Source organism: Prionailurus bengalensis, chromosome C1, assembly GCF_016509475.1.
Source record: "Prionailurus bengalensis isolate Pbe53 chromosome C1, Fcat_Pben_1.1_paternal_pri, whole genome shotgun sequence".
NCBI lineage: Eukaryota > Metazoa > Chordata > Mammalia > Carnivora > Felidae > Prionailurus > Prionailurus bengalensis.
The window spans coordinates 44,750,469-44,775,640 of record NC_057345.1 but is presented as its reverse complement, the minus strand read 5'-3'; the positions used below and the strand labels follow the sequence as shown (position 1 = coordinate 44,775,640).

At 40.7% G+C, this 25,172-nt stretch overlaps 1 protein-coding gene across 2 annotated transcripts in view; it reads left to right on the top strand.

Annotated features, from left to right (window-relative positions):
• Positions 1-25,172, top strand: part of USP24 (ubiquitin specific peptidase 24) — a 142,825-nt gene that overhangs the window by 16,496 nt on the left and 101,157 nt on the right. The window contains exons 2-5 of one of the 2 annotated variants that reach the window (XM_043575084.1): positions 13,737-13,899; positions 15,271-15,338; positions 18,967-19,110; positions 19,758-19,880. In XM_043575084.1, coding sequence (XP_043431019.1) covers positions 13,737-13,899; positions 15,271-15,338; positions 18,967-19,110; positions 19,758-19,880 — 498 coding nt within the window. Of the gene's footprint in view, positions 1-13,733; positions 13,900-15,270; positions 15,339-18,966; positions 19,111-19,757; positions 19,881-25,172 lie in introns of both variants that reach the window. The other variant, XM_043575083.1, reaches the window with a different exon arrangement.

The window sequence follows — 25,172 nt, the reverse complement described above, 5'->3', positions numbered from 1 at the left end:
AGATTGCAGTTGAACTTTTACCTGTGCAAAAAAGGAACAAGCCGTCTCAAAATGTTGTAAGCTCCTGGTCACCGGACATATTTAAGCAGAGGCTCTGGGGTTTTTCTGGGGGTATAGAAGGGATTTACGTATCAGATAAAAGTTCAGACACTGGAACTAGAATGGAGACAAGATGTGGCTCCTGTCATTGAGTAGCACCATCTAATTGGGACGCCAAACCTGTGAGTAGGTAAAGCTTCCTGTACCTCAGTGTCTGATGTTCTGGGAACAGAGGAAAGCACTTTAATTATGCTGCGCTCTGCCTTTGGTGGCAGACCCTCACACACAATTCTCTGTGCCTAGAATCCTGTCGCCTTCTCTTTCATTTCATAAGGATTTAATTCACTTGGTGCTTAACATCGATCCACTCACCAAAACGTATCGAGCACCTGCTCTGTGTCGGGGGACCGTTGCACATAATGCAACAGACAAAACAGAAGTCCCGCCCCCGTGGAGCTTACATCCTAGGTTCAGGGAGGCAGGCAGCAAACAGGGTAACAAGCAGGATGTTAGCTGAGAAGTGCCACAGAGAAAAAGAAAGCAGGGGACGGCGGGGAGAGCACGCTGGGCTGGGGATGGGTATGGCAGGCCCGCTTTTTTAAAATAGGTTATTTGTGGACAGCTTCACTGAGAAGGTCGCGCTTGAGCAAAGACCTGCAGTGGGTGAGGAGCAAACTGTGTGGTCGTCCGAGGGGAAAGCGCTCCGAGTCAGATTCTGTAAAGGGCCAGACAGTAAATATTTTAGGCTTTGCGGGCCGAGCAGTCCCTGTTGTAGCTACCCAGCTCGCTGTCGCAGTGCGAAGGCAGCCACGGACTACACAAACCAGCAAGATGGTCTGTGTGCCGATATAGCCTCATATCCAGAAGGAGAGAGGGGACCTGCCGACCCCTGAGCTCAAGTGGAGGAACGCCTCCCGCAGAGGTCCTGGCGGGGAGCAAGGCTGTCCCGCTTCGGGGCAGCGGGAAGGCCAGCGTGGCTGGAACTTAGCAAAGAGGGGAAGAGCAGGAAACGAAGTCCAAGGTGAAGGAGCGGGAGGTCCTGGCCAGGGCCTCAGAGGCAACTCTGCTGATGCCTCTTTGTCAGAAGGAGGAAGGCAAGCCTTGAGGGTTCTGAACAGGAAGGTGACACGACCTAGTGGGAAGGATCCAGAGTCTGTCTGGGGGGCTTACTAGCTCAAGACGCTTATTAAACGTCCGAGGAGAGGTGTCAGAGAGGAAATCGGATAGATGCGTGGAGGCGGGGGAAGGTGTCTGTCTGGACTGGAGCTAAAATGTGAGAGCCTCACCTTAGAGGTGGTATTTAAAACCAAGAGACTCAGCCTCTCAAAAGGGCCAGTAGCACTCCAAAAGGACCAACACTGCCTCTTGAGGGGTGAAAAGAAATCCTAGGTATTCTGGTGGTTTTCTCCAGATCTCACCCCTCCCCAACACAGCCTTACTCTTTAATATTTAATTAACGGAGATGAGATGATTGGGAAGAACGTATGGAAAACCCCTCCCTGAAGGAGGGATCATGAAAACAAGGTTGGGAAACACCACCTGCACCGTTGAAAATCCACATTGTAACTTTTGACTCCCCTGTAACTTCACTACTAACAGCCTATTGTTGATCAGAATCCTTTCCTGTAACTCGAACAGTTGACTGACACACATTTGGCATGCTATACGTGTTATGTATTAGATTCTTACAATTAAGTAAGCTAGGGAGAAGAACATGTTATTTCAAATCATGAGGAAAACGCATTGACAGTATTTACTGTGTTTATCAAAGAAATCCGTGTATGAGCGGGCACACACAGTTCAAACCTGTGTTGTTCAAGGTTCAGCTATATAAGACAACTTCTCGCGAAAACCTCATTTCTGTGATCATCTAAATACATGAATACCCACCAAGAGTTGTGAAAGAAGGGCCATAAGAAATGTCAGTAGAAAAGTTAGAAAATTCTCTGCTGCTTATAACAGAATGAAAATGAATTCCAAGAAAAATAATTTGCAACCAGACTCGAGACACAATGTATTAGTAGCCTGGGGACTCCCTGCCCTTGTCCGTCATCTCTCTTTTTCCAGGAAGCAGTCAGTATTTTAGGAATCATTTTCTCTGGTCCGAAATAATAGAAGGAACACCAGATCTGTACATCACTGTCTCTGAATTACTTTGAAAAATATTTAATACAAAAGACTGACCATCTCAAGATTTAGTGAATGTTACAAATTCGTGATACGGAGTCAAGTGTTCGTGTTTTCACGTTTTTCCTTAAGTACTTGACATACAGGATGCGATATGTTTATTTAAAAAATTTTTTTAATGTTTATTTATTTTTTGAGGTAGAGACAGAATGTGAGCAGGGGAGGGGCAGAGGGAGAGGGAAACACAGAATCCGAAGCAGGCTCCAGGCTCTGAGCTGTCAGCACAGAGCCCGATGCGGGGCCTGAACTCACGAACCGCAGGATCATCACCTGAGCCAAAGTCAGATGCTCACCCAGCTGAGCCACCCAGGTGTCCTGCAATATGTTTATTTGAGTTAATAGATTTATTTTTAAAATCATAAAGAAATCAGTTTGGCATCCTCATTTTTCTGTATTGGTCGGAAATGTAGATTCTCTTCTGAGTACATTGTTGGCTAATAAAATAGCTCAGTATATGAATTTTTATTAAAAGATACTTGATGCAACGTTGCCCATCTCCTCTCCTTTAAGTTGAATAATTTTATCTGTATTTGTTGAGTCAGTGGACAGATAGGAACTTATCTGTAAACTGACAGGCTGTGCCTGCTTGAGTAGGTTTTGCTTCTTTGATCAAAGAAGGCTTAAATTTTAATAATACATCCTTGTTGAGTTCAAGACTTTTTTAAAACTCAAAGGCAGTTTTCTAAATAAATAACTCTGTGATTAACTTAAAAGCTTATGCAACGATATTTTAAAGCTCATTTGCGAGAGTTAAGTAAATTATATTGTTTTGTATACTCAGCCACTAGGTAAGGTATTGCCTGTATTGACTTTGGTTCAGCTGCGCTTTTCAAACAGGCAAGTTTCTGGATATGGGCAGTGACATATTTTAGCATATCTAACTGTAAATATAAAAGGAAAAACACTTTTTTCAGAATAACCTACTTGTTCAATCTAAAGATCTTTGCTAAACTGTGTAGGTAGGTTTACACTATACACTTGACAACATTTGTCAATTCCATGAAAAACTTTTTCCAACTCCCTAAGTTGGAAGTACTTAGTACTAAGGATTAAGTTGCCATTTTAAGTAGGTAAATAGTAAATAGTAAGTCTCACCATGAACAGTTTGCCAATAGATGAAATTACAACCGCCACTATTTGAATTCCCAGCTAGTTTATAGCACTGTGAAGTATTAGGGGAGTTACAGAGGCTTTGTTTATATTTTTATCTGTATTTATGGATATAAGTAACATTATTTAGGAAACAGGCTAAATTATATCCAGTAATATTAATTGTTTTGATTGTCCTTCTGGCCTATTCAGAAACCCTAATTTAACAACATTAACTCATTTATTTTCCTTAGATGATTAAACACACAAGACTCAGCGTTAATAGAAAATTTTCAGGTTAAAAATGACATTCAAGAATTGTTTGCAAGCTCATTTCTCTGTTGCCTGAATGACAGAATTGTGCATCTCTAACAAATGCTAAATTTACATCAATATTATAAAATAGTTTTTAAAATTAAGGTTTTTTTTTTTACATTTTAAATGAAATTGATGGAATATCATAGTAAGTAAAGGCATTGCCTCAAAAGGCTGAAAACTGAGTTTTTATTACTTAATGTGCTTGAAAAATAATACTAGTTTTGAAATAACACTCTGTAACCTTTTGCTTGGGTTCCTGTTTCCCTTAAACTTCTTCGGCTGTGTATACACTCATTCCCACTACAAATGCATGCACAACACCCAGAGGCTAGTGGATCCCCCGGCCCCCAACATTCACATTATCCTGTTCTTTAAAGACAAGAGTTGTGTCTTTATCTCTCTCCAATGCTGAGCACCTTGGCTGGAACATAGAAAGCTTTTGATAAGTGTATTTCTAATTGATTTAGAAGCAGTAATCATTCATGGTTACTTGGGTGTTGTTTGGATTTGGCATCTGATGAGAAAATGGTGTATTGCATTCCTTAATTCCTATTAAAAGCCCACTACCTCATTTCTGTTGGGAGCTATTTTGCAATAGGACAATTCTGAGCTGCTTTTGTGTGTGTCCTCTTGCTCAATAGGTGATTTTTGCCAAGGACAGGCTCTACTCAAAGCGATGACTCAAAATATTAAACCAACCTGAATTTGGGTTCGTGTCACCCATTTCCTCCTCTCTTGCGATTCCCTCTCTCCGTATTGGCAGCAACCTCCTGTAAATGTAACGCTGCTCTGAATCGTTCGTTAGCCCTCATGTATACTGTGCCAGTTCTCTTTTCTTTCAAGGTCAAGAATGTTAACTGCTTAGGATGAGATTTTTTGCCTGTTAAATCTCAAATACGTTACTTCTAAAATTGCAGATTGAAAACTGTCAAATGGGCATATGTATTATTTTTATTACAGATCATTAGGTGCAACCTTGTGTTTTGAAATTCTTAGATATATTTACATACTCACTCGTGTTTAGTGACTACAACTATTGAGTTCATTTTTGTTATTCAGCTTTTTCAAATAACCGCCTTGAGATTCAATTCACATACCATAAAGTTCACCCTCTTAAAGTATGCCTTCACAGAGTTGTGCCACCATCGCTACTCTTTAATTTTAGAATATTTTAATCACCCCCCCTCCCTCCCCAAAAGAAAACTTATAGCCATGAACAGCCACTGTCCCTTTCTCCCTCCTCCCATCCTCTGGCAACCACTAATCGACTTTCTTTGTGAATTTGCCCATTCTAGACATTTATATAAACAGAATCATATGATATATGGCCTTTTACGTCTGGCTTTTATTTACAATAGTGTTTTTGAAGGTTATCTCTGTTTCTCCGTTGTACGGATATACCGTATTTATTCATTCGTCAGTTTTGACGACATTTGGGTTTTTACTACTTTTCGACTATTACCGATGCTGCTGTGCACGTTCATGTACAAGTTTTTATGTGGACGTATGTTTCCTCTCTTTAGGGAATATCTTGTAAACATAGAGAAGACTACAGTTGCTGTGTCCTGTGGTAACTGGGTAACCTGAGGAAGTGCCAAACTGTCTTGCCAAGTGGCTGCACCATTTTGTAATCCCACCAGCAATGTATGAGGGTTCCGGTTTACCCACATCCTCACCGATTCTTATTTCTCTCTTTATTTTTAGTCATTCTAATGTATGTGAAGGTGGCATCTTTGGGGTTTGATTTGCATATCCCTGAGGACCAATGATACTGAGCATCTTCTCATGTACTAATGGCCATTGCTACTTGGTATATCTTCTTTGGAGAAATGTCCATTCGAATTGGTTGCCCATTTTTTGAAATTAAAAACAAATGTTTATTTATTTTGAGAGAGAGAGAGTGCACACAAGTGAGGGAGGGATGGGGCGGCGGGGGGGGGGGGGGGGGGGGGGGGGGGGGGGGGGGGGGGGAGAATCGCAAGCAAGCTCCACACTCAGCGTGGAGCCCAACAGGGGGCTCCGTCTCACCAGATCTCACCACTGGGAGATCATGACCTGAGCCCATATCAAGAGTCAGATGCTTAGCTGACCTAGCCACCCAGGGCCCCTCGTTTGCCCATTTTTTATTGAAGTGTTTGTCTTTTTGTTCTTTAGTTGTAAGAGCTCTTTTTAGATCAGTCTGTTATCAGATATGAAATTTGCAACTATTTTCTCCCATTCTGTGATTGTCTTTTCACTTTCCCAATGATGTCCTTTGATGCACAAAAGTTTTTAATTTGATGAAGTTCAAAATTCAACACTTATATATTTTTTCTTTTAACATTGTGTTTTTGGTGTCCTATCTAAGAAATAATTGCCTAATCCAAGGTCACGTAGATTGATTCCTATGTTACATTTTGAGTTAATTTGTATGTGTGGTATGACGTGGGGGTTTAGTTTCGTTCTTTTGCTTATGTATGTTCAGTTGACTACCATTTGTGGAAAAGGCTAACCTCCTTCCATTGAATGCTTTTATGCCTTTGTCAGAGATTAACTAAATTACAGTGTCACCCTTATTGAGAATCCTTTGACCAAAATGTATGGGTTTTATTCGTGCAATCTCAATTCACTTCCATTGATCTGTATGTTTATCTTTATGCCAGTACATTCTCTTGGTCACTGTAGCTTTGTCACACGTTTTCAAAGTGAGAAGTCTAGGTCCCCAAACTGTTCTTCATTTTGTTTCCAAAATTATTTTGGCTGTTCAGGTTTTTTTTTTTTTTTTTTTTTTTCCTTTCTGTGTGAGTTTTAGAGTCAGCTTGTCAATTTTTGCAAAGAAGTCAGCTGGAATTGTGATGCCATGCTGAATCGATAGACTCACTTGGCAGGTATTGCCATCTTAACGATGTTAAGTTCCAGTCCATGAACATGTGATGTCTTTCCATTTATTTAGGTCTTCCTTAATTTCTTTGCATAATGTTTTGTTTTCAGTGTATGAGTCTTGTACTTCCTAGGTATTTGATACTTTTTGATGTTACTGTAAATGGAATTTTCTTAATTTTAGTATCGTTCATGATTAGTGTATAGAAATGCAGTTGAATTTTACTGTTTAATATAGTGTTTTCGGCAACTGCAACCTTGCTGAACTCATTTATTCTAGTAGGTTTTTGGGGGACAGGGTGTTGGTGGATTCCTTAGAATTTTCTGTATACAAGATCATGCCATCAGTGAATGTAAATAGTTTTACTTCATCCTTTTCGACATGAAGAGATGCCTTTTATTTCTTATTTTGCCTAAGTGCTCTGGCCAGATACTTGATTACAAGATATCCTTCTTTTTCCTGGTTTTAGAGAAAATAATTGAGTCTTTCACAATTAAGTATGATGTTAACTATAGATTTTTTGTAGATGCCTCATATCAGGTTGAGGAAATTCCCTTTTCTTTGTTGAGTTTTTTGTTTTTGTTTTTGTTTTTTTTTTCCATCGTGAAAAGGTGTTGGATTTTGTGAATATTTTTTCTGGATCTATTGAGATTATCATGGTTTTTGTTGTTGTTGTTGTTTTGTCTTTTGTTATGTAGTGTATTCTATTGATTGGTTTTTGTATGCTAAACTAACCTTGCGTACTGGGGATAAATCACACTTCCTCGTGTGTATAATCTTATATACTGCCAGATTTGGTTTGCTAGTTTATTGTGAGGATTTTTGTTTTTTTTTTTTTTTTTTAATTTTTTTTTTTAACGTTTTATTTATTTTTGAGACAGGGAGAGACAGAGCATGAAGGGGGGAGGGGCAGAGAGAGAGGGAGACACAGAATCGGAAACAGGCTCCAGGCTCTGAGCCATCAGCCCAGAGCCCGACGCGGGGCTCGAACTCACGGACCGCGAGATCGTGACCTGGCTGAAGTCGGACGCTTAACCGACTGCGCCACCCAGGCGCCCCTATTGTGAGGATTTTTGTATCCAGATTTGTAGGGATATTGGTCTGTCCATAGTTGGTTTTTTTTTTTCTGATATCTTTGTCCATTTTTTAAAAATCGTGGTAAAACATACATAACATAAAATTTACCATTTTAACCATTTTCAAGCGTAGTTCTGTGGTAGTAAGTACATTCCATTGTTCTACAACCTTCATGCCATCCATCTCCAGCATTTTTTCATCTTCCCAAATTGAAACTGTATACTCATTCAGCGGTAACTTCTTATTGTCCCTTGCGCCCATCCCTTGGCAACCGCCATTCTATTTTCTATCTCTATGAATATGACCACTCTAGTTACCTCATAAACGTGGAAACATAGAATATTTGTCCTTTTGTGACTGGCTTATCTCACTTCGCACTAATGTCTTCAGGGTTCATGCCTGTTGTAGTATGTATCAGAAGTTCCTTCCTTTTAAAGACTGAATAGATTGTGTGTATATACCACATTTGGTTTATCCACTCATTCATCAAGCATCCCTTGTCGGGAGGTATCTTTGTCTGGTTTTAATATCAGGGTAATACTGGTCTCCTAAAATAAGTTGGTAAATGTTCCCTTCCTTTCTTTGTTTCTTTGTTTCTTTCTCTGTTTCTTTGTTTCTTTGTTTCTTTTTTGTTTTTTGTTTTGTTTTTTTTTGAGTGGGGGAAGAGTGTGCAGGATTGATGTTGATTCTCCTTTAAGCATTTGGTACAATTCATCAGTAAGAGCATCTGGCCTTTGGCTTTTCTATGTGAGAAGCTATTGATTACAAACCATTCCATTTCCTTGGTGTAGGTCCTTTCAGATTTTGTTTCTACTTGAGTCAGTTTTTCCGGTTTATGTCCTAGGAATGTGTCCATTGCATCTAGATTATCTAATTTGTTGGCATGTAATCAATCAATAGTATTCCTTGTAGTCATTTTTATTTCCAAAAGGTCAGTGTTGATAATCCCCTCTTTTCTTTCCTGATGTTAGTAATTTGAGTCTTCTTTCTTTCTTTCTTGGTCAGTCTAGCTAAAAATTTCTCCTTTTTGTTGAAAGGAGTTCTCTTTTCAAAGAACTAATTTGGTTTTTTTATTGCCTCCATTGTTTTTCCTATTCTTTCATTTATTTCCACTCTGATCCTTATTATTTCCTTCCTTCTGCTTCCTTGGATTTAGTTTGCTTTTTCTAGTTTCCAAGGTTCATGGTTAGGTTATTGATTTGAAATCTTTCTTCTTAAAACAAAAATTTCCCTCCAATCACTGCATCATAAACTTTGTTATATTTTTACTTTCATTCCACTCAAAGCACTTTCTCATTTCCATTATTTTTTTTTTGATCCATTAGTTATTTAGAATTGTGTTGTTGAATTTTCACATGTTTTTGGATTTCCCAAATTTCCTTGTGTTGATTTTCAATTTCATTCCACTGTGGTCAGAAAACACTTTGTATTATTTTAATCCTTTCAAGTTTATTGAGGCTTGTTTTAGGACCTAACATGCTCTATCCTAAAGAGTTTTATAAATGTCTTTTAGATTTAGTTTGTAGTATTATTTAACTCTCCTGTGTCCTTGTTGATCTTTTATATTGCTCCATCTATTACTGAAAGTGAAGTATTGAAGTCTCCAGCTTTTCTTGTTGAATGTGTATTTCTGTCTTAAATTCTGTCACTTTTTCCTTTCTGTACCTTGAGTCTCTTTTGTTAAATGCATGCATTTTTTGTAATCATTATGTTTTCCTGGTGGATCATCCCTTTATTATAAAAAAATCCCTCGCCTTTAGTAACAAATTTTCACATAACATCTTTTTTTTCTGATATTAGTGTAGCGACTCCAGCTATCTTTTGGTTATTGTTTTCATGGTATGTCTTTTTTCATCCTTTTATTTTATCTTCCTCCTATATTGACCTTTTTTTTTTTTTTATCATTATGAAACGTCTCTTTTTATCTTTGGCAGTATGTTTGTCTTAACATCTAGTCTGATACCTGTATAGCCACTCTTTGCTCCTTTCTGTGTATGTGATATATCTTTTCCCATTCTTTTTTTTTTTTTTTTAAACGTTTTTATTTATTTTTGAGACAGAGAGAGACAGAGCATGAACGGGGGAGGGTCACAGAGAGAGGGAGACACAGAATCTGAAACAGGCTCCAGGCTCTGAGCTGTCAGCACAGAGCCCGACGCGGGGCTCGAACTCACGGACTGTGAGATCATGACCTGAGCCGAAGTCGGACACTCAACCGACCAGGCCACCCAGGCGCCCCTTTTTCCCATTCTTTTATTTCACCCTCTTTGTGTCTTTGAATCTAAAGTGTGGCTTTAGACAGCATATAGTTGGATCATTTTTTAAAATCCATTCTGCAAATCTCTCCCATTTTCATTGGAGTGTTTAGTCCATTTATGTTTACCATATTACTGATAATTCTAATTTAATTGAGAAGACAAAATTTACATCTACCATTTTGCTGTTTGTTTTCTATGGTTTATGCTGTTTTGTTCTTCCATCTTCCATAACTCCTGTTTTTTTGTATTACATAGGTATTTTTGAGTATACCATTTTAATTCCCTTGCTTTTTCTTTCACTATATATATTTTTTTAAGTTATTTTCTTAGTGGTGGCCCTGTGGATTATAATTAACATCTGAATTTGTAGCAATATAGTTCAGATTAGTATCAACTTAATTTCAATCGTGTACAAAACATCGCTCCGTTACTAGTTTTATGATTATTGCTTTGTGCATCAGCCTTTTAAATCAGGTGGGAGAAGAAATACTACATTAATACTGTCTTTATATGAGCGAGATGATGGGGGCTCATGGAGGTGGTGAGAGCAAGGTTAGTTCCACATTTGTGCATTTTTAAGAAAATAGAATCTGTAAAGAAATAGCTTTTACTGGAAAAATCGTTATTAAAATGTCAGTGTGATTAATTTTTAAGTGGTGGAATAAACGGTAGGTTTATTTTTCGCTATTCATGTTTTCGGTGTTTTCTATTAAGAACATGTGTACCTATTTAGCAATTTAAGACAAAAAACATAAAAGTATTTAGAAGCTAAATTATTTATGTTACCAACTGTAATGGAGTTCTTAAGTAGAGTATACTAAGTATAATGTAACTTTTTTTTTTTTAAACCACTACAGGTACACCCCCATCTTTCTAGATTCATTAGATTCTTCCTGTGTAAAGTATGGAATTTTCTTAGATTCTGTATGGCACCAGAATTCTATGCCTTTTATATATTTACCTAACTAAATAGTTTTTAATTTTGAAATAATTCCTGACTTACAGACAAATTGCAAAAAGGACATTACAACCTTACCATAAATCTGGAATTTTTATATAACCTTTATTCGGGTTCTTCAAATGTTAACCTTTTATCACATTCTCTTTATCATTCTCTCTTTGTATGTGTATATTATCACGTGTATATAAATACGTGTGTGTATGTATTGTTACTGCTTTTCCTGAACTGTTTAAGAATAAATTACAGACATGATGCCCCTCCATCCTTAAATACTTCAGTGTGTATTTCCTAAAAATGAAGATACTCTCTTTTTTAACCTTAGTACGTTACCAAAACGAGGAAATTAACACTGATCCAGTACGAAAGTCTTTGAAGCCAAGAAATAAACTAAAACAAACAAAAGCCCGTGCTGCATTCAGTTATTATGGCTGTCCGGTCACCCTCAGTCTTTCATAACTTTGGCGTTTGTGAAGAATACAGGCTAGTTATTTTTTAGAGTGTTCCTCATTTTGGGTTTCCTCATGACTGGATTCGGGTTCCGCATTTTTGGCAGGAATACCCCAGCAGGGATGTTGTCGTGCCTTCACAGTACGTCCCTTTGGTACGCACATGAAGTTCGTCTCATTACTGATGCTGTTAAAGACCTTGCGCCCCTACCCCCCAAAGGAAGCTCTTAGCTTTTCGGTTGGCTGTTTTTGGCGTATGAACAACAGAAATTCATCTTGCGCTGTTCCAGAGGCTGGAAGTCCAAGATCAGAGTGCCCGCATGGCTGGGTTCTGGTGCGGGCCTTCTGCAGGTCACAGGCTGCCGACGTCATTGTGTCGTCTCACATGGCAGAGAGCAGGGAGAGAACGCAGCTCTCTTGTGACTCTTAGGAAGCTCTTGGGGGCTCTTCACTTAGTAACTGCTGGGTGCAGTTGATGATTTCATATATGATGTGATCTATTAACGCCTGTGGAAATTAACAATAGATATTTCATAGTAATGACATAACCTGTCATCCAGTTGAATTGTATTTGTATATGCTTTAGTTGTACTTTGATCCTAGGTTAATAAATTGAGGCAGTTAGCAAGTATGCTATTTTGAAAGTATACAGAATCTTTACTCTTAGAGTATCCTCGGCTTCCTTTAAGTAAAACTATTTTATTTACAGAACTTATTAATTACGTGTCTTTCTGAAGAGAACTGAGTTTTCCGCATGTGTTACGATTGTAAACCTACTTGGTCCACCCCCACCCTTCACCCCCAGTTTCCATTGTTGTCTACTTCATTTTTAGCTTTTCATCACCGTTTTGGTTATTGTCTTATTTTCTTCCCAGCTTAACCGTGAACCTAAAAAAACTAGAGTGTCCCGTTCCTTTAGCCCTCATGTGGGATTGAAAACTGTTTTCTTCTGTGTATTTTTATCACTTCTGCTTTATATTTATGGTCTTTTCCTTAATTGAGGCTAAAGGTAATTTCTTTTAATGGAATGATTATAGAGTGAGTTGTGAAAATATTTAGGTTTTAAAGAAACCAGAGTAGGTATGAGGCAGTTTGGAGGAGGGGCCCAGTTTGCTTTATAACAGATTACTGTGGTAAGAATTGATGGAAAGCCTGGCAGGTCCCCTATTAGTAGTTGAAACTTTGTTTGCACAAAGTCTTTTTCCACCTTATATATATTAAACACGTACTCTGTGTTAGCCACTGGGTTCTGGAGATACAGATACAGAGGTCGTCAAAACCAGCCCGGGTTCCTGTCTTCATGGAGCTTGGTCTAGTGGGGGCAAACATAAAATCATTCACAAATATGGGGCACCTGGGTGGCTCAGTTGGTTAGTTCAACTCTTGGCTTTGGCTCGGGTAGTGATCTCACAGCTCATGGGTTTGAGCCCCACATCGGGCTCTGTGCTGACAGTGTGGAGCCTGCTGGGGATTCTTTGTCTGTCTGCCTCTCTCTCCCTCAAAGTAAATAAACTTAAAACAAAAATCAATCACAAATAAATGTAAAATTAGATCTGTGAGCTGAGCTACGAGGAGAAGCTCAGGATGGCAAGAGTATAAAATAATTAGGGAAATTTGGTATAGTTCGGATGTTCTGGAAAGGCTTTTCTGAAAGAGTTAAGGATGTACAGGAGTTGACATAGGTTAAAGAAGGTGGATGGGTGAATTCAGGAGTAGTGGCACCTCCGTGGAGGTGGGCGGAAGTAGATGGATTGGAGAGAAATTTAGGAGGTCTTATCACCAGGTCTTGGAGTGGGGATGGGAGCACAGGGTTTTAAGAACGAGTCCCTGATTTCTGGCTGTGGTGCCTTTCACTGGGATGGAGAACACCGAGAGGAGAGAAGAGAGCCTAGCGCTGAGGTTTGAGAAGCTCCAGTATTTGATGGCCAGGAAGAGGGGGCGAAGAGACAGGGCAGAACAGCCAGACCCCCGGGGAGGTGAGGGGTGAGCTAGTCTTGCAGGAAGAGGGAGCGGACAGAGGGGCAGACGCTGCGGGGAAGGAGGAGAAGGAGCGTCCGGTAATGGCCTGAGCAACAGTGGCTGTGGGAGAGTGAGGGCTCTGGAAAAGCCATACTGGTGCGGGGTCAGGCGTCACTCGGTGTGAGGAGATGGGGACAGCAATACAGAGGACCCTTTGGAGAAGCCCGTCCCCTCTGGCAGCGGGAGAGCAAGGATGGCTGCAGGTGAAGGTAGCTTGCTGTTCTGTAACGAGACACTGAGAGAGCTCATTTTTGAAGAAAGGTGAAATGACTTCTGCGAGAGCGGGATGTCACCGTGAGGGGAGTGGACAGTAGCCCAGCTGGTCCGGCAGATGTGACCGTGAGGGAGCCGTGGGGGATCCACACTCCGCACGGGGCGTTACCGCTGGGCATGCATCTCCGCTGTGCTCAACGTACACGCGTTGTCACGCAGTCACTGATGCGTCTGCTTGTGTTTTTGCCGTCATCCCTGTTTGTCAGAAGAATGATGAAAACGGAAACTGCTCGGGGGAAGGGATCGAGTTCCCCACCACGAATCTGTACGAGCTGGAAAGCCGCGTTTTGACCGATCACTGGTCCATCCCCTACAAGCGGGAAGAATCACTGGGCAAATGCCTGTTGGCGTCCACCTACCTGGCCAGACTCGGTAAGCTCTCCCCCCGCAGGCCCCAGGAGGGGGGGGTGGGCGGGTGGATCGATACCAGGCCTGGCCTTAATCCTCCCTCTTGTCCCTGCGCGTCTGGGTGACATTCGATCATTTACTCTCCTGGTCTCCGTCTAGCCCCCGTGGACTAAAAGCTTTGAATTGAACCACCTGTTGTCTCCTAGCTCCAATAGAGTATGAGAGTCTTCAAAATATAATTGAGAAGCTTTGTGGAAATTGAAAGGAACGTTGTCCACAAAAGCTTGGAGCATTTTAAGGTTCAGTTCAGTGGCTTTTTGTCCTTTAAGAGAAAAAGTACTACTTATTTAGCAAACATTTTGCGCATATTAAATGTTTGGCACTGTCTTCAGTACTTTACAAATATTAAACTAATAGAGTAATAAGCTATCTCTGGGTTGGAAAATGGGTATCAGTGTAAGGACGCTTCTAGACTCTGTACTGAAGAAAAATAGTTTTCGTATTCAGTTCAGTTATAGGATGAATTGGTCCACTGTTTTGTGATTTTCTTTTCCTCATTAAAAGTATACGTGGTTTAATTTACCATCATGATTAAATATGAGGCACATCAAAAGGAAATATTTTGACTGGGATCAGGTTTAATCCTCGTGGCCTCTCGTGGTACGTTCTGACTGGCTTCTCAGCAGCAGCATTTATAGCGCGCCTGTTAGGATGTGGGTGCTGTGCTACGTGGTGGGTCTGAAAAAAAGAAAATGTGTCCAGCGGTATTCCCAGCGATAAGCAAAATACATTATTAAGTGTTGTGTGTGTGTGTTTTTTTTAATGTATTTCAGAGGATAATTTGCAGTGGAGTCATTCATTCACTTAGCTAGTATTCACTTACAGTGTGCCAGGCACAGTTCTGTGCGTTTGATAACACAGAGTTCATCAGTTTGTTTTAGGGAAGAAGAGTGATTTGGGTATCTGTTGAGAATACTTTTGTTTTTATAGAGCTGTTTAAGATAACACTAATGGCTAGTAAGAAGCTGCTGTTGGTGTTTTATTAGCTGTTTAATCAGATCATTTGAAGTTACTCTGAAAATGGAAAACTAAGTTCAACCGTTTCACTTCTAATTAGTAACTTATTATACTATTAACCAATGCATAGGAATTGGTTCATATTAACATATTGTGCTATTAACAAATACATTAATACTGTGATTGTTTCTCGGTCTGTTCCTTCAGCAGGAAAAATGTATATATATATATATGTATATATATTCTGCTTTTAATAATCCCTTAAGAAGGTTTCTATAAATAACTAGTCCCATGGGCATGAATTTGGAATGATACATATGATTTCTGCAAACTGCCTAAAATCTTAGTAAGGCATATTGTTTCATTTATTTTGCTAAGGTCTTTCCGAGTCTGATGAGAATTGTAAAAGATTTATGGATAGGTGTATGCCTGAAGCATTTAAAAAGGTAAGAAAAATGCGCGAGTCTGGGTTTTTTTTTTGGAGGGGGGCGAACAGGCTTTTTGTTATAGTTTCTTGTGGGAGGCCAGTTTACGGGTCTTGTTCACGTGAAGAATCCCCCAGTATGCCCAGAGTCACTCTGAATTTGGGGCTTACGAAGGATTCACTTTTACATTTAACTGTTCGTCCTGTCACATTTACTTCCATCTCTTTCATTGCCGAAGAATAGGTGAAGGCTCACTGATACTTGGAAATTGCGCATCTTCCTAAGCTCAGGCCTGTGGCATTGGGAAAGATAATCCTTACCCAAATACGAGCCATTTAATCTGATTGTTGTACTGAGGCAGAAGCAGGCGTTTTAAACCGTGCAAAGTTTGACCGGATTGAGTATGTTTCATGGCAAGTGGCACGCGTATGGCAGCATTTCTGTCAGAGCTAGAGCAGTGTGCTTCCTCCCATTCCGGTCACATCGCTTAGAAAGCAATTTTTCTTAACAGGGAGAATAGCAGATCACAGGACTTGTGTTTCTGAAAGTAGTCTAACTCAGCATGACTCCCTTTGCGGGACGTGAGTCCTGAATCCCCAAAAGAGCAGAGACAATGTCATAGACACTGTAGTTTTCGCCAGTGCACAGCCCGCGCCTGCCTCTTCTGGGAAAGAGCTCAGTAAATCTTTGTTGAATGAATAAATGAGTCTCCTGCTGTCTTGTCCTTCTGGGTTTTGACATCCATTTTTGTCCCGTATGCAAGGAAGTCACTAGAACTACAGATGGGTGAAGATTGTATTTATCTTAAAACCCCGTAAAATAAACTGTTCATTTGTAAACTGTCACTCCCATCTACATCTTGGTAGCATCTCCCTCGCTTGAAGGCTTAAAAAATACCAAAATTAATTTTAGGAACAAAAACAGCTGCATCTTTGAAAAAAGTGCAGAATCTTTTAAAATTGTCATTTGGGCGGGGATTATATGGAATCAAGGCTTATGTTCATTTTGGATGAATTCATCTACCAATTTATCGTTTAAGATTATTTTAAACTTTTATGAATTCTGTTAAGAATTACAGTAATTTTTTTTAATAGCAGAATTTTTACAGTGTGACAATACTGTATGTAGCACATTGCACTGTATGTATAAATTTATAGACAAAGAAAATACAGGCTTATTCAAAGTCACGGAAAAGGATTTATCAGTGTAAGGAGAGGACCTTTAGGTTGATGATCTCCAGATCCAGAGAGCCCTGTGTCAACGCGGGTCATTGGCAAGTTGCGTCTTTGGAGTATATTACTCTGTGTGCAGAGACAGTCCAGAGAACAGTTTTATATTATGTGCTCAGCTGTTTGTAATAGCATAATAAGTGGTCCAGCGGTTGGTTGCTAGGTTGTTTTTTCCCAGAAAACTACGAGCACAAAGGTACCCTACGTTCTGTTGTTCAATGTTTATAGAAAAATGTATGTGTTAAGTTCCCTTTACAGTTAAGAGCTATTAAAAAGGTTCTTGTCCCCATCAAAAAAGCATACTTTAAAAAAAATTTTTTTAATGTTTATTTATTCTTGGGGGGTGGGGGAGAGAGAGAGAGAGAGACAGACAGACAGACAGACAGACTGAGCGTGAGCAGGGGAGGGGCAAAGAGTGGGAGACACAGAATCCGAAGCAGGCTCCAGGCTCTGAGCTGTCAGCACAGAGCCCGACGCGGGGCTCTATCTTACAAACCGTGAGATCATGACCTGAGCTGAAGTCAGACACCCAACCGACTGAGCCACCCAGGCACCCCCCCCCCTTTTTTTTTTTTTAAATCAGAAGAGCTAAGGACTCTGTGTGCCTTTGATTTGGCTACGAGAAAACTCAGTGGTATTTTATATAATTGCCATTGCTTTCCTTAGCTGTGTTTCCGGGTATGATGACTATTTCTCTACCCTCTTCCCTTGGCTTTTCTTACAAGCCACCTCAAATGTTTTAGTAGAAGGAAGGTATGAGTAATAAGCAATTGTATGAATGAGGCGCACAAAAGGGACTCTGTTGTCGTGTCTGCCTTCTTCACCTGTTACCTTCAGGCCAGCCTGGATTCTTTACCATGTGTTCAAGCAGGGAAGGAAATCTAGGTCTGGCCATAGCGCATAGTTACGTTTAAACCTTGAGCACAGCTTCCCCACAAAGGGCTGCCTGTCTTTGCCCTCTTCTGCAAGGTAGGTTGAATTCCCTTTTCAGATTAAAAACTGAACAGTGAGATGGCAACAGAAGGAGTGGTGCTGAATTTTATTTTATAGTCCTATGAAGCTTCTTGAGTGCTAATCTCTGCTTCATCTTGCTTTATAATTTAGGTATAGGAGGAATATACAGGCAGGCAAAAAATTCTTGCAAAAAAAGTAGTAACTCATTGGTTTATATAAAGTCGGTGTTATGATTATTGCTCATTGGAGCAAATCGTGCAATTAATTGGTATTTAGAAAATCTGGAACTGAGGTTTTTCTCTGCAGCTAGAGAAGTTTGGGCTCTTTCAGGCTGCTCTTGTTAAGGGATTCTCAGTGTGACGAAGATGGAATTTTTATTGCATAGTATTTTCCCTCTAAAGGGAAATCTTAGGAAAACATGAAACCAGCATACCAATTTGCCATTATTTTAATAAGTGAAACCCTTTGATTTCTCATTCCCCATTCTGGCAAGTTATTCCTGCATTAGATTTCCCCAAGGACTAGAAGCCTGAGGCGTGGAGAAATCCACTGATGGTTATTTGAGTTTCATCTGTGCACCTTTTCCCGCCTTGTTAATGAATCTGAGATGCTGTCTGAGTGTAACATGCACGATTGTTGTGTATTTTATGTTTTGTATTTAAGAGAAGCAGTAGCAAAGTAAATAGCGTTACAGTGCCTATCACTTAGAGCTATTTTAGATTGGCTTAAACAATTTTAAAAACTGAATATTACTTTTATACATATCAGAAAGGAAAACGTAAGCAAAATCTGTAAAATATTTCTAAAATTGTTTCCACATTCATAGTCCTGTTGCCATCTGGTCAACAGGTGGGAAGATGCAGTTCTGACATGTAAAAAATCTGACAAGAATGTGTGTGTTCAAATCATGAAATATAGCATCCATTTCTTAGATTCCAAGAATATCAGTTAGTATTGGCGGCCACGATATATTTAATAACAGTACTGCACTATGTATAAGATACTTTTTCACGTTTGTTTTATCTTTTGATATTGAGCACATCTGTGTGAAGTGGGTAAGAATTTGCCTCTTTGCATGAAAGAAACCGAGCCTCGGGAACTCAGGTAAATTTGTCCAAGATCAGACAGCTGGAAAACAGTGGTAGCCCCAGGATTTGGTCTCATGTTCTCACTTGCTCTACACCACTTGACCTCCCCCCAGTAATGATGAAAAGTAGAGAAACAAATGCAAATTTTCTTTTAAACAAACTGCTTCAATGTAAGGGAATTAACATGCAAAAACAAAACTCAGTGTTGACTCTGAAATAAAGGAACGAGCAGACGGGCTACAGGCTTTCCTTAAAGCAAGACATCTGCATAAGAGTAATATTATGGTAATAATCTCTTGATTATTCAAGATTGAACTGATAAACAATAGACTTTTTCTTTTCAAGTTAGACCCTATAAAGTGCCCTTTGTTTTTGTAGCTCCTGACATCAAGTGCTGTTCACAAGTGGGGTACTGAAATTCATGAAGGAATCTACAACATGTTGATGCTATTAATAGAACTGGTTGCAGAGAGAATTAAACAAGATCCGATTCCCACAGGTCTCCTGGGTGTGCTTACGATGGTACAGTATCTCTAAAATGAAGCACTTTGTGTTTTGCTTTTATTTAAAATACCTTCTGTCTGTCCTCTGACTTGTAATTAATGATGAGTGATAACTAATATAGTTAAAGATCTTAATTTAGCTGTTGGGGACCTTGCTTTTTATTTTAAACACAGAGCAGCCATTCATTCTGTGTTTTCAGTTTTAACGAAATACCTTTCTAATTTTAATAGCTTTTTCAGCTCTTAGAATGATTAAATAGCTTTCCCTCATGTCTTCCTGATTATTCACATAAATGCTTTCACATGGGGTGTTCTTGCGGTTTGGTTTCTGGCCTTTTTCCCTGACTGGTCACAGTAGCTGTGTGAAGAAGGGGACTTTACTGCCCTGCGGCCCACCTGTCCCTGTGGCAGCTCCAGGGCCCCTGGTGCACCGGCCTCACCTGGCCCGAATCCTGGTCTCCCTCCCAGCGAGCCCTGAACCGGATAGGAGAGCCCTGCTTCAGGCATTCACTCCTCTGCACCGGCTAAGGAGTATGTGCTGTGGGGATATTTGAAAGATTCCGCTAATGGAGGAGTCCAAGGCTGTATTTTTCTTCTTTTCTCCTGCTAATATTGTTGCTATAGAAATAGGTAATAATAATGCTTCTCTGTTCTCTTTGAATCTAGGCTTTCAATCCCGATAATGAGTACCATTTTAAAAACAGAATGAAAACATCTCAAAGGAATTGGACAGAAGTGTTTGGGGAGGGAAATATGTTTGCTGTTTCACCTGTGTCTACTTTCCAAAAGGTAAATATAGTCTCGTTTTGTCATTTTATAGAGAAATATATTGAAAAAGTTTTTCTGTGCTATAAAAATTTACGTGGAAAGATTAAAACAGTCTGTGAAAAATGACAGTTATTCCATATGGCTCATAAAATCGCTTAACTTTTTTTCAGATATTGCATATTTTCCATAGCTGTTAACTAACATCATAAAGAATTTTATAGATTCGAAATGATGTTTAGTGAAATGTGGAATGACCACATGACATCAATGCCCTATTTATTGAATTGTCAGAACCCCAGTTTAATGGGTGTCCCAGTTTCTTATAGATGTTTGAGAGGCTAGAGCATTTGAAATCGTTATAGATGTTTGAGAATCCAGAGCATTTGAAATCGTTTGAAATGACTAATTAAGCCTAGAAAAAATAATCCAGAAGTTAGTTTCATGCATCATTTTCTTTTAAGCTCCATAAGCATTAAAGCTTTTGTTTTCTTTCAAGCCAAGAACCAATATCTTCATTTTATATTTAAAGGTCTACAATGTGCCGGTGACATTATACCCACAAAGAGTACATAATTTAAACAATCTGTTGACTGAACTCTGGCTTTCGAGAAACAGTGGAAAGCAGTAAATTTAGTAGATAGAAAACTTGTCCGTTGCTTTAGTGGAAGCAGAGGTTTAGCTCAGCCGTCTTATAAAGAGTGCTAAGGCGTGGTTCCTAGCTTACAGCATAGTGGAGGAGATGGGAAAACAACATATTACAGGACCATAGGCAGTAGGCAGTAGGTGCACTTGTAATAATATGGCCTGCACGAGGGAGTGGTCCCGTCTCGTAGAGCCAGGCAGTCCCCAGAGGGGAGGAGGAGGTGACAGCCGAGCACAGAGGGCAGTGAGGAGACACTGCAGCATTTGACCCCCACAAAAACTGTGAGTTAGGTACTACTTTTAACCCCGTTTCATGGATGAGAAACTGAGGCACATAGAGGTTGAGTCCTTGTCCAAGTCTGTAAACCTAGTAGTCATGGGAAGAACCCATGTAATCTAGCCTTCTAGTCTGCATTCTTTAGCTACGTGCAGTCTTACTTCCCGAAGTATGAAAATCTGATCCTCAGCTTTGTTGTGAAGATTAAAGGGCAAGTGTATACAAAACACTAAGCATGGGACTCCCCTGTAGCAAGTGCCCAGCAGAAGGTCATTCTCTTCCCCTCAGCTTAACATGCGTGACATCTGGGGCCCAGAAAGGTCCAGTCTGTTCATATCCTCCCGTTATTGCAAAGGAGTTTCTCCTGCAGAGGCCCTTGCTCATCCCCTTTCCTCTTGCCTTCTGAGGCATTTTCCTCCTCAGGTTTTCTATCCTTTGTTTGGCATCCTCAGTCTTTTCCTCTCTGTTGGATCACTCCCGTTGTATACAATGTGCTCTAGTATTTTCCATCTTTTTTTTTTTTTAAGTTGAGAAATGCAGACTGTGCGTGTGTGTGTGTGTGTGTGTGTGTGAGGGAGAGAGAGAGCGAGAGAGCGTGCGTGCATGCAGGGGAAGGGGAGGGGCAGAGAGAGAGAGAAAGAGAGAATCCCAAGCAGGCTCCACGCTCAGCACAGAGCCTGACGCAGGGCTCGATCTCAGGACCCTGGGATCATGATCTGAGCCAAAATCAATAGTTGGATGCTTAACCAACTGAGCCACCCTGGTGCGCCATAGTATTTCCTGTCTTTAACAATTCTGCCTTTGATCCCACATCCCTGTCTAGCTTCAGCACGGTTCTCCGTCTCCTCCAAACCCTTACCAGAGAAGATTCCACGTTCTCCTTTCCCACTTATTTTACTGGTTATCCAAAACTTTAACTTAATGAAACAAAACCAAAATTTCATTAATATCTTTGTGTTCCTCTGAGCAGTACCTAGACCTTGGAATGTTTCGTGTGCTCGCTTCCCACCTGATTGACTTAGTCTCCGAGAGTCCCTCTGGCCTGCGGCATCTTAGTCCTTTCCCGCCTTGCTTTATGCTCAACTAGGTGTCAGCATTGTTATTTGATACGGTGTTTTGACTTGGCCACGTTTAGGCGTTCTCTCTTTGTGTACTATTCCTTCTCTATCTCTTCCACTGGGATGATTTTTCTTCTGCCTGCCTACTAATATGTCCTTTAGTAAGTGTCCATTGGTGATTACGTCTTTGTTTTTGATGGCCTGAACTTAACGTTAATCCCCCACGCCTTAAAGAATGTTTTCCCTGGGTTTTAAATTCTAGATTGACTGTTACACTTTCAGAATATCAGAGATACCCTGTCAGTGTCTCCTGGCTTTGATTATTGCTGTTGACAAGTTGCTGTTTGATCTGACTGTTGTTCCACTGTAAGAAATCCACCTCTCCCCCCATGGCTGCTTTTGGAGATCTCCTGTTTCGCTTTGATGTTTGGCAGTTTGACTCTCCTGTGACTGACTGTGGTATTCATATTATTTTGCATCAGAAACATTGGGCGTCTGCATCTAAGGATTAATATCTTGTATCAGTTTTGGAAAATTCTCAGCCACTATCTTCTTAAATAATGCCTCTCCTCCATTAATCAGTCTCTCCTTCAGAGCTTCAATTGGATACATGTTAAGCCGTCCCTCCTGTCCTCCATGTCCCTTAACCTCTGCTGTTTCCCATCTTTCTGTGTCCTTGTGCTCTGACAGGGTGTGATCATTTTTTTCAGCTCTGCTCTAGTTCACTAATTTTGTTTCTGCTTGTGTCAGTTACGCTGTTTAACCTGTTCATTAAAAGTCTTCAATTTCGTTACTTTTCTTCATTTATGTAAATTCTATTTGGTTCTCATTTGTTTTGTCATTTTTTACCATCTCATGTTCTAAACACGTATTTGCGTTCTCCTGTGTGTTTGTCCTGTGTCTGATATCTACAAGTCTGATTCAGCTGGCTCTGGCTAACTTTAACTTGTTTTGTATCTGTGTGTATATACACAGAAAAAAAAAAATTACACTTGTTTGTGTTTGTTTTTCTGTGAAGTCCTGTTTCTTGGAATTTAATCTGGGAGGATGGTTTGAGGCCTGGAGTGAGGGAAAGTTCCTTCCTCCAAGGAGGATTTACTTACTTCTTCCAGGTGCCTGGAACCACTACAGTCTGGGGCCACTCTAGAATAAATTCTCAGCTTACGGTGTTTCAGACCGTGAAATCAGCGTGAATTTGAGAAGTGAAGCCGTGTGAGGGCAGTTCAGTGGCCACAGATTCTTAGAGAATTTTTTTTCTCCCCTGCATCCAGTACCAGAGTGCTCGTAGGCAGGCTTCCCTGTTGCTCTCCCTTTCTCCAGGTAAGTTCTTTCAGCTCACCTTACCCTGAGGCTGTAGCCCTTTGAGCTCCAGTTTTATGTGACTACCTCCTCTTAGTCTCCCAGCCCCCACCTTGGCTTTGGGTCCTGTTTCTCAGGCACCGTAGGGCTGTGAAAATGGAGGCAGGAGGTCACCAGGGTTCCACAGATGCCTACATGGTGAAGGCTAGCCTCAGAGTCTGCTTACCTCACACGATTTCTGCTTTCTCTTTGTGTTCAGCCTCTGAGCACTTTGTGCCAACTCAGCTATGTGTGTTTAAAGATTTTTTTTTAAATGTTTTCATCCGTCAGAGAGGTGTTTAGGGCAACTAGACAAAAGTCTCCATTAACTCTTCAGAGTGTGCCAGTCTGCCTTCTTTTTCTGCCGGTCCACTGAAACCACCCTCGGTAAGGCACCAGCACCTTCTAAGTTTCCAGAACCCAAGGAAACGTCTCTTAACACCACCCACAGCAGTGGTCACCATCAGTTTGTCCCTCTCCTAAATCGGTTCGTCTGGCAGTCTCTTGCTACCTGCTAAGTCACTTTGCCTTTCTTGATTCCTTGCTTTCTGTCCAGCTTTAATCCAGAGCTGCCCTCTCTTTGTTCACTATTCTTTCCCCCAAGAACTATCTTTCCTTCTCATGGAAGCAAATGCAGTCTTTGTGCTGATGGCCCTTCGGTTTGTATCTCTGTGGCCCAAACCTCTCCTCTGAGCACACCATACTTGACGAGCCAACCATTCCTTTTGGTCGCCACACAGATGTCTCCAACTTAGTGTGCTTGAAATGGAACTTCCTTTTGTCTCGCCAGCCTTCCTTCTTCTCCCTCTCTGTAAACCACATCACCATCTACCTAGGTGCTCAAGCCAAAAGCATAGGAGTCGGCCACGATTTATCCCTTTTCTTACGACCCATAAGCAACCATAAACCTGTCCTTTGAATTCATCTCGAAGGTGTCTTCAGTTGCCTTCTCTCTGCCTCCACTGCTGCCATCCTACCCCCCCCCCCCCCGACACCATCCCGTCTAATCTAGTTACCGCATTAGTCCTCCAGCTACTATCTCTCCCTCCACTCTCATTTATCTGGCCCATTCCATCCTCCACACAACTGCAAGACTGGTCGTCGTAAAGCATGAAATGCATCGCTTCTGGCTTGAGCACTTTTGTTGCTTTTTCCTTCCAGTCGCAGCCTGCAAGTTTCTGCATGGTCTGCACTCTGCCCGTCTCCACAGCTCTACCCGTGCCGCTCCTCGCGACTTGCTGTGTCCCCGCGGGGTGGTGGGGGAGGTCCCCTCAGTTACTCTTGACTGCCTTCCCCAAACAGGACCTTTGCCATTTCGGCCTCTCTGTCTGGACTATTTGAGTGGCTAAATCGGTCTCATCCTGTAGGATCCAGCTTGAAGACCACCTCTTCAGAGAGGGTTTTCATGACCACCACTCTGAGCAAAGGAGGCTCCTTCTGTCTCTCATTTGAAGACCTTTTTGTGGTTTTTCCTTTTGTGGGGCTTAGCACAGTGTGAATCCTGTTAGGTATGTGTTGGTTTGCTTGTTTCTGTTGAAGCTGCTTCAATATGAGCTCCGTGAAAGCAGGTACCACATCTCTTCATAGTCACTGTTCCCCAAATATTATTCAGCCCCCAGAGCAGTGAATGCTTAGAAAAAGAAAGGAAGGAAGAAAAGAGGAGAAAAGAAAGCACTTGCTCCAGGGCACCAATTAGTGGGACAGCAGGGGCTAAAATTTAACCTTTTTATTCCTGATTTGCTCCTCTTTAGTAATAATTCTTGATTTCTAAAAGGTAATTTTCCTAGAGAATTTGACTCAAGTTACCCTGTACCTTGGAGAGCTTAAACAGCTGACGTCAGCTACCCAGAAATGCAAGAAATGCTCCATACTGTAGCAGTGGCATCCAAGTACAGACGTGCAGGCTCCTAAAATTATATACAAATGTCAGAGACTCACATTAAGAAACATGTAGAAAAGCCTTTTGAAATATTTTTCAAATCTTAGTATTTTCTTCTC